Source organism: Oryctolagus cuniculus, chromosome 14 (assembly GCF_051225735.1).
Source record: "Oryctolagus cuniculus isolate XC-2025 breed Fujian yellow rabbit chromosome 14, ASM5122573v1, whole genome shotgun sequence".
Classification (NCBI taxonomy): domain Eukaryota; kingdom Metazoa; phylum Chordata; class Mammalia; order Lagomorpha; family Leporidae; genus Oryctolagus; species Oryctolagus cuniculus.
This window is the reverse complement of record NC_142880.1, coordinates 6370828-6386784: the sequence shown is the minus strand read 5'-3', so window position 1 is coordinate 6386784 and position 15957 is coordinate 6370828. Positions and strand designations below refer to the sequence as shown.

At 41.9% G+C, this 15957-nt stretch overlaps 1 protein-coding gene across 21 annotated transcripts in view; it reads right to left on the bottom strand.

Annotated features, from left to right (window-relative positions):
• The window catches only part of XRCC4 (X-ray repair cross complementing 4), a 286024-nt gene that overhangs the window by 150789 nt on the left and 119278 nt on the right, over positions 1-15957 (bottom strand). For 19 of the 21 annotated variants that reach the window (XM_070056390.2, XM_070056397.2, XM_089312973.1 and 16 more), the window contains 3 exons: positions 15309-15475; positions 6027-6179; positions 4497-4603 (listed from right to left, as the gene is read on the bottom strand). In XM_070056390.2, the coding sequence (XP_069912491.2) occupies positions 4497-4603; positions 6027-6179; positions 15309-15475 (427 nt within the window). Of the gene's footprint in view, positions 1-3285; positions 4302-4496; positions 4604-6026; positions 6180-15308; positions 15476-15957 lie in introns of those variants that run through there. The other 2 variants (XM_089312987.1, XM_089312984.1) reach the window with 2 other exon arrangements.

The following is a 15957-nucleotide window of genomic DNA, read 5'->3' as shown; positions in this document are numbered from 1 at the left end:
CTACCTACTGCACCAGATGCCAGTCCCCACATATGCTTTAGAATTGCTTCCAACTGCTGTTATTACCATAATTAAACAGACTGAAAAAATATTTTAAAAACTGCCTAATAAGCTATTTTTTAGTTTATAATCTGATAGAGAGGAAGCAAATGAAAGAACAACTGGGTATAATGTTGCAAATGTTGGTTCTTGGGCTATACTAATGATGCCGCTATTCCTGTGTATTTTAGAGCATTTCAGTAATTTGTTGGACCTAGTTTAATTAGATATCTCAATATGGATACAGGTATCCAAAGAAACAGTTCCCAGTAGAGAAGAGTGTTTCACAGTACCGACAGTAACTCAACAGGTTTCTGGTAAGTTTTTAAAAACAAAAATAAATATAAAAACACTTAGGGGGCAGGGGAGTCACATCAACCAGAAAATCCTTACAGGTACCAGGAATTGACTCCAGCTGCACAGACCTGAAAGTAACACCTCCTTTATAATCCAGGGGTTAAGTGATAAATCATACACAGATCATCCAAACTATCTTATCTATCATAATCTTAAATGAAAGAAGTAAAAAACACCTGTGAACTCGGGGACCTTGGCAAGCAGTCACAATTTAAGAAATAAGTCAGTTATGTCATTACTTACCCATCTAGAAACCCGGAAAATCAGGAAATAGGGGAGGCAAATCTTGATACAGAAAAGTATAAAATGTACTATGGAGTGGTATTAATTGTCACGTTCAACTTTCTGAACATTTTGGGGATCTTCTTTTGGTTATTAAACTGTTAAGGAACACTTTAGAAGTTTTTCATGCCTTATAGTGTAGGAATTTTAAATATGATGTAGTTTGATTAGACTACTTATCATTAGTTATTTTTTCAATAATTTTGTGACAGGAAAATTTTTAAAACTCTGGAGAGGCCGGCACCGTGGCTCACTTGGCTAATCCTCTGCCTGCGGTGTCGGTACCCCGGGTTCTAGTCCAGGTTGGGGCATTGGATTCTGTCCTGGTTGCTCCTCTTCCAGTCCAGCTCTCTGCTGTGGCCCAGGAAGGCAATGGAGGATGGCCCAAGGGCTGGGGCCCATGGGAGATCAGGAGGAAGCACCTGGCTCCTGGCTTCGGATTGGCACAGCACGCCAGCCATAGTGGCCATTTGGGGGTGAACCAACGGAAGGAAGACCTTTCTCTCTCTCTCTCTCTCTCTCTCTCACTGTCTAACTCTGCCTGTCAAAACAAAACAAAACAAAAAACTCTGGAGAAAATAAAGCAATGAAGTCATTTGTTCATTTATATAAAATAATGATCAATTTCTTTCAAACTATGATATTCTTAACCTATTTCTGGAAGTATTCATAAAAGGAAACAGTTTCCTTGAATAAATATAAGATAATATAAATATATATAATATAAATATAATCTCTCAATGATCATGATCTCATTAAATCTATTTTATTATCCAGGAGTGATATGAAAATGTGAACAATTCATAAATTTAGGTATTTTAATAATTGGTTACAAAAATCCATTTATATAGTAAAGAATATTCCCAAATTACACACTGAAGAAGTGACCTTCTAAAAGTTAAGGTTAAAGTGTTAACCTTCATTGACCTCTCTTCCTCTGGGCTTCACTGTAAGGAAAGCACATATAAAACTGCAATATCTAAAATAATTCACATATTTACTTAAATTCTAAGAACAAGCAAGTTATCATCAAGGCCAGTTCAGGGAGAAATTCCCAATGCTCTGCCCCAAATACATAGTAACATTAGAGTAAGTACAAAATAGATACGTTGCACTTAACTATAATGTATTTTGTCTCTGTAAAAGGCTTACTTGTGGAAGCTGGTCAACTTTCAAGGGAGGCCATTTGGTACTCAACATAGGCTGTTTCCCCCTCAGATCTATAGGTTCCAATTTGTAATCCAGTATCGGAAATTCTAGTTTTGAGATTTATTTTCCATCTTAGCAAACATCAGTTTCTTGATCATTCTTCATTGAAGCAGAAGGAAAAGGATAAGGGAAACTTCTAATAAAAATGCTCTCAATTGTTGACATACAATTCTTGGCAAATACAAGCTCAAAAAAAAAAAAAATTAGAATGAGAGACCCATGGATCAAATATGTAATAAACTAGAGAGAAGTCGAAGAAATAATGAGACATAAAATACAAGAAAACGTGGAGTAAAACAGTCATTTCTGATCAGAAGAGAGAAATTCTGTCAAATTTAAAAACAGTACCGTTATAGCTTATATTTTGCTTTAAACAGATCTAACACATAAAGGACCACATTCTTATATAGTCATATTTAAACATATGTTTTCTCTGCAACAAATAATTTTCATCTACTACTTCAAATGTTGGTGAGATACTATGGAAAAGCAACAAAATAAACCAGTCACTATATTTAATACAAATTCTGGAAGCTTCAATTGGAAAGAACACAGGTTCTGTCTGTGAGCCTTTGATTACATTTGATCACTAAAGAATGACTTAATTTTAAATGGGGCACTAATGTAAAACAAGCCCAACCTCAAATGAAAGGAAATTTAATTCCCATGTGCAAATGTATGAGAGTGTGGGAGCCAATTCCAAGCTGATTAGAACCAGATTAACCAATCAGATAATTCAATCAATATATGTTTCCATGGCTGCGATTAGAGAGCCTCCTATGTCTTTGTTCGTTTATCTACCTGCTCTGCTCCTAGCTCATGAGCCCCACTGCGTGTCCACTGGGTCCCGTGCTCTCTGCTCAGGTGTGGTGTGTCAGCACTTCTTCCTCTGTCTCCATCGTGATGTTTCTGTTCTCTCCCCTCACTCACTCCCATCAGTACACAGACATGTGAGTGTTCTCTTTCATCTAACACCAAAAAATACTCTTTAACCTTACTTCCAAATCCACTGGCTGCCCCACGTCTTCCCTTTTCTTTACAGTGAAACTTGTTGAAAACATTTTTGCTGTCTCATCTCCAACTCTCCCCTCTCATTTCCTCTGAACCTCCTATATTCTACCTCCCACCATCTCACTCAGAATGCTCCATCAGGAGCCCCACAGAGTCCCTAAGCTCTCTCTTCCTCGCCCCATTCGCTGCACCGCCCTCAGTGGATCGCTGTGTATTTCTGGAGGTCCCCTTTCACGTGGCTGCCAAGACACCTCATTTGTGGTCCGGCCTCGTAGCACCTGGCTACCCCTTTTAGGCTCTCTGCCATCCCCATGTTGACAACATATCCTGCTGCCTCTCTGTACATCCAGAACCTGCTCAGTGCTCGTCACCTACACACGCACATCCTTCGTCAGACTGTTGAACTAGCCTCCATCTATCCCACCTTCCGAATCTGTCATCTGATAGTCTGTTCTCAACACACCAGCCAGACAAATCCTGTTCCAACCTGAAGTTGAGTGTTGCAAATCCTCCAACAGTTTCCAACCCAACTCACGTTAAAAGCTGAAGTCCTTATAGTGTCCCTCAAGGTCCTGCAGGTGAGTGGCCCCACCGAATCTCTGACTTCATCTCCTAATCCTCCCCACCTTCATCTTCCCACCTCATTCACACTGCCCCGTGTCCACGCTTGAACAGACCAGGGCCTCGGACCTCAGAGGACTGCTGAGCACGGCATGCTGTCTCCCCTTCGGACTCACCTTTCCTGGGACTCTGGCTACAATCACATCCTTCTTCCCTACCCCCAGTCTGACATTCCTGTTACCTGTCCCTGCTATGCTATCATCTTTAGCGTGTTGCACAGACTGACACACTTTGCATCGAATTTCTTTATCATCTTAGCTGTTTCCTTTCCAAGAACTTAAACCACACAATGGCCCAGATTTTTGTGTTTTATTCTTTACTGCACACAAAAGTTCTTGGTATACAAAAGGTATTCAAAAATATTTTCTAAATAAGTGATTCAAACAGTTTCTTTTTATACTAATGGGTTTAGATCAGAACCATGTGACTATAAAATGAGTTCATGGGTCACAAACTCCAGCTTGCACTGCTGCTAAGAGATCTATAAAACTCTGGGAAAAAAACCCATCGGGTGAACACCTGCTGGGCACCTGGCCCAAGGGACTGTGTAAGGATCAGGGAACCTCAGCTGCCCGTTTTCCATTCTTCTCTACTTCACCGCAGCCCCTTTGCAGAAGAATGAGAGAAGACCTGCGGCTGAGTCAGTGACTGCGTTCCTGAAGACCTCACTTCAGAGCTCCACCGTGGCGTCTCGCTACACAAGATCTCAAATGGTAAAGACAAGCCAGCTTTCAGGTGGTGAGATTCAGCACGGAGCCCTGTCTTCTTATGAGTTACGCATCCTTGTTTAACCAGAAAAAGCACACCGTGTTGTATGTGTGTATACACATGTGCCTGAACTGCTACATCTCACAACAAAGCATTTGAGGTTTTAGAATAGAAATCCCCAACGTTCTCCATCACAACTTCTTATCACTAGAATACGAAGCCCAAGCGAGAGGCACTCAACGGTAGAAACGAGCGTCTATCACTCTTACCTGCAGCCGCCACAGAGGGCCCAGCCAGGTTCTCTCCTTCCTCATCAGTGCTCGCATCATAGACTGCATCTCGGTCAGCAGTCGGCTCAGAGCAGGCTGTGGTCTCCCTACGAAGGGCGAAATGGAGCACTGAAAATCACTGGGCTCACGCTGGCTGCGCAGCAAGTTCAGCATTAAGTAATTACAGAGATTACTCCGGGGCCAGCACTGCGGTGCAGCAGGCTATGCCGCTGCCCGTGAGGCAGGCAAACCACATGGGTGTCAGTTCCAGTTCCCGCTGCTCTACTTATGATCCAGCTCTGGGAAAGCAGCGGATGATGGCCCAAGTCCTTGGGCCCCTGCCACTCATGTGGGACACCCAGATGGACATTCAGGCTTCTGGCTTTGCCCTGGCCCAGCCACGGCCACTGAGCCATTTGGGGAGTGAACCAGCAGATGGAAGATCAATTTCTCTCTTTCCCTCTCTCTTGCTCTGTCTCTCCCGCTCTCTTTAACTCTGCCTTTCAAATAAATAAACAAATATTTAAAAAAAAACTCTAGGAAAAAGATCCTAATTATGAAAATATGTATTGGAATATATATGTTTTAGGTAAATTTACTTTGGAGACTGTATATTAACTCTCTTAAGATAAATGTCTCTGTTACCTAATAATCTGAATGGTATTCAGAGCTCAGTATCATTAACTTTACAATCAGGTTCTTCTTATACCAAAATACTTTTCTGCAAAATTTTCTCTGTGGATTGCAAAGCATTTAGCACTTTCCCATCTCAATGGAATTCTGTGTTTCATTTGGTCGCCCTAAAATCCTGAGAAGGCGCCTGTTACCTTTACCCTTATTGTGAGGAAGAAGTTGAAACGGCTTGCCCAAAGCCACAGACTAATAGGTATCAGTGCTACACCAACCAGCTAAACCAGCTGACATCAACTGTGCTGTTTTTTACAGTTTGTCATTAGCACATGTGTGCCTCCTCTCAGATTCAATGCAACAGACTCTAATCTGTACCTGGTAATGCCCATGAAACCTACGATTGTCCAAAGTCATGCAAGCCATTTGTCACCTAGGTTTCCTTCTTGAGAATCAAGTACGCATCCACTCTCAGAGAGAAGTCCACAGAAGGAGAGAGATGACTAGATAAAACTGAGTACTCCTTGGTCGTTAACATCAGCAATGTGATTCTGCCCTTAGTTCCTGCTTGGATATCAGTAAGACAAACACGCAGTGACAATCTGGCAGTTTTATAGAAGATAAAAGCTTTCTTCAAAAAAATAAATTTGTTTCTTTCTCAGTGATGTCTCAGAACTAAACAAATACCATATAGATAAGCCTCTTGCTAATTATATCACTTAGATGTACTTAAAAGAGTAGGCAGACAGAGAGCTGCCATCCCTAATGGGTAGAGCATCCAACCTCAGAATACCCAGTGATCTCATAGCACTAAAAAGTTGGCACCTAAACTGCATTAAGCCTGGAAAGGAATTCTGCTTAAATTCATGTACTTGTCATCCAAAAATATAAGCACCAAGATACCTTACGTGTTCGGTGTTCTTTTCTAGTTCTTGAATTTCACTTAACAATTTATGCAAGCTTCTGATCTTTGCTTTCTTCTCATTCAACACCAGAATAAACCGTCTGTACAGATCAGCCTCCAAAGCTTCCTTGGCACTCACGCATTTTTCAAATCTAGAAGAGTAAATAAACAAATCACAGCGTTTTTCTTAGCTGCCTCATTATTCAATGTAATACTTAAATTTCAAGAAAACTTTTGAAGCGAATTACCATTAAAAATCATGTGTTCATATGCATTCATTACCTTAGAAGTTTCATAAAGGCAATTAAAGAAGTAACTAGAGGTCACTGGTTATTCAGGTCAGTAATTTAGGTATTGAGATATGGACCAAAATTGAAAATTGATACAAATAAAGCATGAAAGACAAATAAATGCCTACATGTAATCATTTTGGTTACATCTATGGCTTAGTTATAAAAGAATGCTTTTATGGGAGAAACTTCAAATGAATAATTGCCACTGGTTTCCTCAGTGTTGCTCAATATTCCCATGAAAACAACCATAAACTTGTTCTGTGATAAAGTCATGGACCTAATCTGCTTGATTGTCCTGTAGACTAAGAATGGCTTCAGAACAAGAACATGACTTACTTGTTACATCCTTATAACCTCGCAGCACTCATGCATACAAAAAACACATCAGTCACACACACACATGGAGATGTATAATAAGTAAAAGTATCCTATCTGATGTTTCTAAAGAGCGATTAATGAAATCAGAAATGTGAAACACTACATGTCCTCAATTTTAGATATATAAGGCAAAGTGTAAAATTCTCTCATGTATGACTCCTACAGTACTCAAATGAGCCATAGCTATCTCCCGATATATCTATACAGCAGAGAAAGCAAACTTATTTGTTTGCTGTTCCACATAGGTGTCCTAGTACTTTTTTTAAAGATTTATTTATTTATTTGAAAGGCAGCTACAGAGAGGCAGAGGCAGAAGCAGAGAGAGAGGTCTTCTATCCGCTGGGTCACTCCCTAAATGGCCACAATGGCTGGGGCTGGGCCAATCCTAAACCAGGAGCCTCTTCGGGTCTCCCACATAGTTGCAGGGGCCCAAGGACTTGGGCCTTATCTTATACTGCTTTCTTAGGCCATAGCAGAGAGCTGGATTGGAAAGGGGCCTTCCAGGTCTTGAACCAGCGTCCATATGGGATGGCAGCACTGTAGGCGGCAGCTTTTACTGGTTATGCCACAGCGCCAGCCCAGCACCCTACTAATTTTATATCATATATATATAATACACACATATCAGTCATGATATATAAATGTATATCTATTTAATGGATAATTACAAAGAAAACGGTTAAAATGCTAACTCTTGTTTGTATGTCCATATATTTTCAACAACCCTCCTTATCTAGAGACGCAGAGAAGTCAGACTTCACAAAGGAGGAAAAGGAACATATGGAACCAATTACAGCAAATTCTTAGGGCGTCTTCTTCGCCAAGGCTGTGAAACCCAGGAGAGCAGAAAATGTGTGCTCTTCCCCGGCTATCTGGTCCTCAGTGCCTAGCACAGCGTTTGGGACTCTGGAGATGTTCAGCCATATTTATCAGATAACTACGAAGTGCGTGAGTTAACATGAGAATCTGTCCTTTACTTTCGAGCTTTGTTGCTGGTGTGTTACAAGTCCCTAGCAGCACTTTCTTTCTCCAGCCTTCTGTTCTGAAGCTTCCCCAGTCTTGTCTGCCCAGACGCCGGCGGTCCAGGCCTTGGTAGAGGCTAGGCAAAGACTGGCAAAGGCCTGGAGCTCTCCGTGTTGGTTAGGATTCTGGCTCTCCTTCCTGGAGACACTCCATATGGGCATGACTGCTGCTGTCAGCTGGGAGCCAGTCTGTCCCCTTTGCTGAGGAAGAAGATGAGCTCACGGGAGTACTCCTTCCCATCCTGCACACTGGCCAACCTGCCTCCTGGGACTGCAGAGACACCCACTGTCCTCTGGCCACCCCTAGCTCCTCCCAGCTGAAGCCCCTGGTAGCTTGTACTTTGGTGTGCCGCCCCATGGTGCAGCATCTTGTAATGGGCCAGATGGGTCCAGACGGAGGGGATGGCCGACACCGCGCGCTTCCATCTGCAGGGCCCCGTCTGTGGACCTTCCTGGCTGGCTGGTTGGGCCAGGAGGCTGCAGACCTCTGCCAGTCCTAGTGGAAGCGGAGCTTGGGGGCCAGATGACCCCAGCTGGGTGCCAAGGCTGCCTACAGCTCTCCCCTAAGGGAGCATGGCTGAGCAGAAAGACTAATGTGGCTAACGTAACAAGGAACCAGGACGCTGGCAATTCTGAATGTTACACTTCTGTTCACCACTGTAACAGCATTTTTTTTATAGTCACCTTTTAAAAAATGAGGTAAATAATATAACAGTATTCCCTACTGGAAAGAAATATACCAAAAGATGTGAGGGGAAAAAGAATTAAAATTGAAGTGGAGCTGCCAACATCGATGGCTTATTTTAAGCAAGAGAATGGTTGCCCTCCTATTTCAGGGGCAAAGTCTTACCTAAGCACAATACTCACCTTCTCATAATATCTCCTAACATAACACGATAAGTATTTTTTCAAAAGATGAATAGCATACACATACCACTAAAATACCTGAGTATATAATTATAAAATACTTCAAAACATCTGCAAAGTAGGAATCACTGTAAGGGGGTGAGCATTTGGCATAGCTGTTAGGATACTGTTTAGGATGCCTGCATTCCACATTATTATGTCTGGGTTCCAGTCACAGTTCTGTTCTGCATTCCAGTTTCCTGCTACTGTGCACTTTGGGAGGCAGCACATGATGGCTCAAGTACCTGGGTCCCTGCCACCCATATGGGAGACACAGATCGAATCCCCAGTTCTTGGCTTTAGCCTGACCCAATCTTGCGATTGCAGGCATTTGTAGAGTAAACCAGCAGATGGGAGATCTCTGCCTGTCTCTCTACCTTTTAAATAAATAAAATTTTGAAAAATTTAAAATAGTATATAAAATACTTAACAGAAATCTTGCTTAATATTGCAAGGTTGCAATATAAAATTTTAGGAATGGTAACAAATCACTAATTTACCTAACTAAAATCTGTATTAGATTTTAAAAGAAATCAAACAAAAATACTGATTACATGTATTTATGGACTATCAAGCTAATTTTCACGTTTAATAAAATTAATAATTGGTACAACACATGAAAGTGAAAATAAATACTGAGGTATGTAATTTTCCTGAAGGACAGTGTTCACTTAAATCCCCAGGACAGAACTCATTTGCAAATGCAACACCATTTCTATCATGGGGAAAAGAAGCCAAGAGAAGAAAGTGTTTCTTGTGAGTTCACCTTGCTTGGCTCTAACAAAGCTTAGGGATTTGGTTCCAACTAACTTTTCATCCTGCTGGAAAACACTTCCCAGAGAAGCTGGGGAGTGGAGGCTGACTGGGACAGACTGCAGTCTCGTTACTATTATTATATAAAGCTCTTTTAAAATAAAGTGTTTAGAAGATCACTGCAGGGGGACACACATACACACACACACGTGCACACACACACATGAGCAAACGCCCCTGACCACTGACTCACTGCCAGCATGTATGCACTGGCCAGGGCTGGGAGCTGAGAACTCAGTCGGGGTCTTGCACATGTGTGGCAGGGATCAAGCTAGTGGAGCCACCACAGGCCGCCTCTCAGGGTCTGCAATGACAGGGAGCTGGAGTCAGCAGCACCAGCTGGGTATCACATGTGCACATGCTAACCTTTGACGCGAAACAGCCAAACGCTTAGCCCAAAAGGACTATTAATTTTTAAAAAGATTTATTTATGTATTTGAAAGTCAGAGTTACCGAGGCAGAGAGAGAGAGAGAGAGAGAGAGAGAGAGAGAGAGAGAGATCTTCCATCTGCTGGTTCACTCCCTACATGGCTGCAATTGCTGGGGTGGTGCCAGGCCAAAGCCAGGGGCCGGTAGCTTCTTTAAGGTCTTCCCTGTGGGTGCAGGGGCCCAAGCACTTTGGCCTTCCTCCACGGCCTTATCAGGCACATCAGGAGGTAGCTGGATCAGAAGTGGAACCCATGTGGGATACTGGTACTAGAGGCTGCAGCTTTACCTGCCACTCCACAACACAGGCCCTGCAACAGTGTTACTGCTAACAGTTGTATGATATGAAATGCTACTCTCTTGTTCAACATTTGGTAACGAAGAGGTACACAGCTTCCTCCAGACCTCAAATTTTTTAAGATTTTATTTATTTATTTATTTATTTGACAGAGTTATAGACAGTGAGAGGGAGATACAGAGAGAAAGGTCTTCCTTCCGTTGGTTCACTCCCCAGATGGCCGCAATGGCCGGAGCTGTGCTGATCTGAAGCCAGGAGCCAGGTGCTTCTTCCTAGTCTCGCATGCGGGTGCAGGAGCCCAAGGACTTGGGCCATCTTCCACTGCTTTCCCAGGCCACAGCAGAGAGCTGACTGGAAGAGGAACAGCCAGGACTGGAAGAGGAGCAGCCGGGACTAGAACCGGCACCCATATGGGATGCTGGTGCCGCAGGCCGAGGATTAACCTACTGTGCCACAGCTCTGGCCCCAGACCTTGATTTTTAATACCAATCCTTTCCTATAGTCTCAATGATGTTGATATGTGTGCCATATTTCTTGCTTCCTGCCAAGACCCAGCTGAAGAACAGCACAGGAATCAGCAGATGAAACGAATTCAGGGAGGAAGAACATGGGAATCACTGCTCGGTTACTACCACTAAAGAAGGCCCTTGTACAGGAAAAGCAGACTACAGCTGAGTCCACGCATCATCTCCAAGGCAGAGCTCAAAATGAATCAAACCATCAATAACCTCAAAGAGGAAAGGCCCAAGGACCCTTCCTTCACCAGTGACTAAGACAACGCAACAATAATGCTAAGCTTTACTAGTAATTTAGAACTGAGTTAGCTAAGACCATGGACCAAATGATGTGTGTGTGTGTGTGTGTGTGTACACACATATACATTCTATATTGCAAAGCTGAAAGGATAATGACTAAGTGAAGAAAAATACTGAATATCCAAAATGAAAAGTTTTTGGGTGGGAAAAGAATCTAAGAATAATATGTTAAAAGCAATAACAATAATAAGAGTAAAATTAAAGCAATTTCACACAAAAATAACATCCAAAATGAAACAAAAGATTAAACAACAGTCCAAAATAAAACAATGGACACACAGTGCAGCAGTCCTCATAGCAACAACCACTTCTCTCCAAATTCACATCCACATCAGGGCTGGACAGCCAAAGAAAATGTGAACAGAGCTGAGAGGACAAAGAAAGCAAAACCGGACTAGGGAAAAAAGCAAGCTGTGGACTCGAGGTTTAATAAGCCTTTAAGAACTGAAGAAGATGGCAAACAGCTGTTCCTCACCCTTTCTGATGACAGACAAGAGGAAATGGCCTTCAACTGTACCATGAAGGATTCAGATTACCGGGTGGGGGGGTGGGGGGGAGGATTTCTGACTGTGACTGTTTCTTAACACTCTAATGGGCTACCAGGGGGAGATGGAGATATCTCTTGAGGTCTTACAAAAATCAGACTTAATTCATCTGGATCTAATGTGATCCTAGCTGGAAGGCAGAGGGATGACACAGAAAAGCTTCCAAGGTCTTCTATTCTGATGATTCCATGAGTGTCAACCCAATTCACTGAAAACTGCCTCCAATTATGGGTTTAATAGCTGTAACTCAGAATGAAGCCAGAGGATTTCTAAATTGAGGTCTGAGTGCAAACAAAAGCTCTATTCAGTAACATGGAACTTGAGAGCCGTTATTCGAAATTAAGTAGGAAAACCCAGTGAAATGAATATAGCTCATAACCTAAGGATTCACATACAAGCTTTAGGATGTTTCCACCTTTTATCTAAACTACAAAAATTAAAGTAATAGAGTAATGCCACTTATTCAAAATGGAGCCAAAACTATAATTACTAAACAATAGCTAAAACGACAGCAAATATATACACTGAACCTCTACACATCAAAGCTCTCTTTTTATTCATATTGGGATTCCGCGTTCCTCATTCAAACCTTGCTGATTCTTTGTTGTCATTCTAAAGGGAAAGAGCTTTGTAGTTGGATCTGATCTTAGCAGTGATCCACAAATACCAAAATAACAAAAATCTAACCCACAATTCCAGAATACACTATTTACATGTTATTTTCTCCTTCTATTTTTATATAAACATGCATTTCATAAAAATAAATTATCAGTTACTCATATTTATAACACATCCTTTCATAATATAAATACTCTTAATGTTAATAATCACAGGTGTATATGACTGATTATTGTTCATATATCCTATTATATATTAAAACTAGAAGGTGGCTGGCGCTGTGGTGCAATGGGTTAACGCCCTGGCCTGAAACTCCGGCCACCCATATGGGTGCCTGTTCGAGACCCTGCTGCTCCACTTCCTGTCCATCTCTCTGCTGTGGCCCGGGAAAGCAGGAGAAGATGACCCAAGTCCTTGGGCCCGTGCACCCACGTGGGAGACCAGGAAGAAGCTCGTGGGTCCTGGCTTTGGATCGGCACAGCTCCGGCCGTTGCGGCCATCTGGGGAGTGAACCATTGGATGGAAGACCTCTCTCTCTCTCTCTCTCTCTGCCTCTCCTCTCTCTGTGTAATGCTGACTTTCAAATAAATAAATAAACCTTTACATAAAAAAACTAGAAGATACTGAAAAATGAAAGTAAAAGATGTTTAGTTTGGTATTAAAAATTTTAAAATGCATACGAGGGTACTTCAAAAATTTCATGGAAAATGTATAATGTCAAAATCCTGCATGGATTTCAGTATTTTTCTTAAAGCAATATAAGGGTAGTTTTTAATTCTATTTTCAATGAACCTTTAGATATTCCGTTGAATACTTCAAACTCATTTACCATAGCTTGTGGAATAGCTCTGATCTCTTACCTATGTTTGCCCCACCCCATATGCAGGGTGGAATCATGTGGAAGACATGATTGGACCATGGACGGATACTGACACAGAGGTTGCCCTGCAGACCGAGTGGTGGCTGTCCCTAGCATCATGCCCTGAGTCTAATGACTCCAGTTTCAAAGTTCCCTTGTATCTAACTTGGTAGGCTCTGTTCTATTTCTTAGCAGTATAAAACCCCTTGTTGCCTTATGGAAGCTGGAGTTTACAATCCTCTGCTCTGCTTTCAGCATCCTAAGACCCTACCAAGGGAGAAAAAGAAATCGCGGCTCGGCCATAACCAAGATATACAGGTGTGTACAGCCCCTAATACCTGGCTGCATTTGGACACAGAAAGTGGATACTTTCTGCTCTGACAGGGCAGAAAACCCAATCTGGGAAATGCATACAGCTCTAAGCCTAACATCTGGTATACAATCAAGAGCTTGGAATTCTCTGGAGGGGACTCTTTCCTCTCAGTTCTCCGGGCCACCCCCAGGGCACACATTTCTGAGCCCTGAACGTGCTGGATCCAGAGTCAATAAAAAGAGAAGAGCTAGAATGAACAAAATCGGGCAGGTGACAGGATAGTAGGCCGTGCTTTTGATCAGAGGGGAAACCTGCTAACCACAATCAGACACAGCCCTTTCTGGGGAGTTCAGACACTGCAGATGAGGCACGTGTGCACCACGTATTGTATGCGCTCCTCACACACACTGTCTTACAGCACGGGGCGTGTCGTCTCCACGGCCTCCTCTTGGTTCCCTGCTGCTTTCCATTCCACAGGAGTGGTGCGGAATGCTGATGAGATAATACCTCCTCCAACCTCTGCAGACAGCTCACAGCGAGTTGTTCAGGCACCAAGTACCCAGGCTGCACTTTTGTGGGCAATTTGTGGGTCGGATTTCCTATCATCCTGAGGGCATTCTGAGTTTTAAATATAATGACTCATCACGGCCCGGTATGTCTCCTTGAATCTGATTTATTTCATATATAAAACAGAAAGACACACCTAAACTGCAGATGGAAGGCCAAAGAAATGTTTGTAGCACAGATATTTGATACTGATTTATACTCAAATGAAGAAAACAGAAGCTAAAGAGAAAAATTAACTTGCTTTTTCCAGTATGGTTTCCTGATACTTACAGATGCTTTACATTGGCCTCGGTATTTTGTTATTTATATATAATTATATGGATATGTAACTGGTAGTAAAAATTAGTAAAAATTAATTTAAAACTGAAAGAGTACATGATAATTTTTAAAATAACTGAGGGCCAAATACAGCCAGGTATTAATAACTTAGTGTCACGTCTTGCATTAATTAAAATAATTGAGCGTACAGAAAAATGACTTCCATTAGTGAATCACACGCTCACATGCATCCATGGACACCGAACCTTTCTACTGTTCAAGGACTCCCGCATACACTTACTAACGTACACACAGAGCAATCACAGTGACTGCTCTCAGAAGCTCCTCGGCAGCCAATGTTCTCAGTGTGTGAGTGGAAGATAAAACTATTGATATAATGATATTTGTTAGCATTTTTATATTTACTCCACATAATTAGGCATTTCTATGCATAATTTACCTATAAAATATCTTTTCACAAAATGTACTATAATACACATCTCTGTGAGGACATATTTACAATCTTTTATTTACTCCAAATATCTTTTACTTACACACTGAAGAAGCCTAGATTATAATTTCTGTTAAGGAAGTTCATAACTGGGATGATAAATTACTTTCCTCTTCATCATTTACAAAAATAAGAGGAAAAGCCAGGAAAATAAAAGGCTTCCCAATGTTTTATCCAGTAGCCACAATTACTTCATCTTTTAAAAATGCTTGTAGTGTGAATTTTCAATCAATCAGGAGAAATAAGTCCCTTTTAGGAGCCAAAACACACATCATTTGCAATAGCTGCCATTCACTGATTCCAAATAAGGCCTCCATTGTACTTATTTATATTTCAGATGTCTTTCATTCAGTATTACGTCTACAACTGGAGGTGAACTAATTCTTATAAAAAGCCTTTACCTAAATCCTTTATTAATGTTACAGTAATGGATTCTGAACTGCAATGCCCAATTATTCCTTATTATTTATTTGTTGCCCATTATGCACATTACTGACTACCAATTTGATTTAATCATATTAAGTAAAGGAACAGTTCATGACAGTTGTATTTTCAATAGATGCTAGTCCACAGATACTGTAAGTTTACGATCTGTTAGCTTGAGGCTACAGCCGAGGGAAGCTTGGTGGCTTTGTACCGCAAGCACCCCGTGTACACACCGTCCTTGAATATCGTTCCAGTCCCTCAGAAGCCTTGCATTTTCTTTCTGCAGGTGCTCATGTTTGGCTTGAGTCTCAGCAATGGCGTCCAGGCAGTAACAAATAAGCTCTCTAATGATCTCAGCTGGGCTTGCAACTTTCTCCAGTTTGAAGGAACCAAGTCTGAACTAAAATGAAAGGAAAACATGGTTAGTGTGCAGTCGTATCAACAGTCAGCTGCCCACTTTCAAGCATCCTCAATTTCTTTTGAGAGGAAAATAACATGAAAGACGTAAATACAATGTATTTACTAGATAGAGTGATACTGCACAAAGTTAGTGGGAAATGAAATTTTAAAATAACTTTCTTTTGGGAGGCCGGCACCGTGGTGCAGCAGGTTAAAGCCCTGGTTTGAAGCGCTGGCAACCCATATGGACGCTGGTTCTAGTCCTGGCTGCTCCTCTTCAGATCCAGCTCTCAGCTATGGCCTAGAATAGCAGCAGAAGATGGCCCAAATCCTTGGGCTCCTGCACCCACAGGGGAGACCCAGAAGAAGCTCCTGGCTTTGGATTGGTACAGCTTCGGCCATTGTGGCCATCTGGGGAGTGAATCAGCGGATACAGACCTCTCTCTCTCTCTCTCTCTCTCTCTCTCTCTCTCTCTCCTCTCT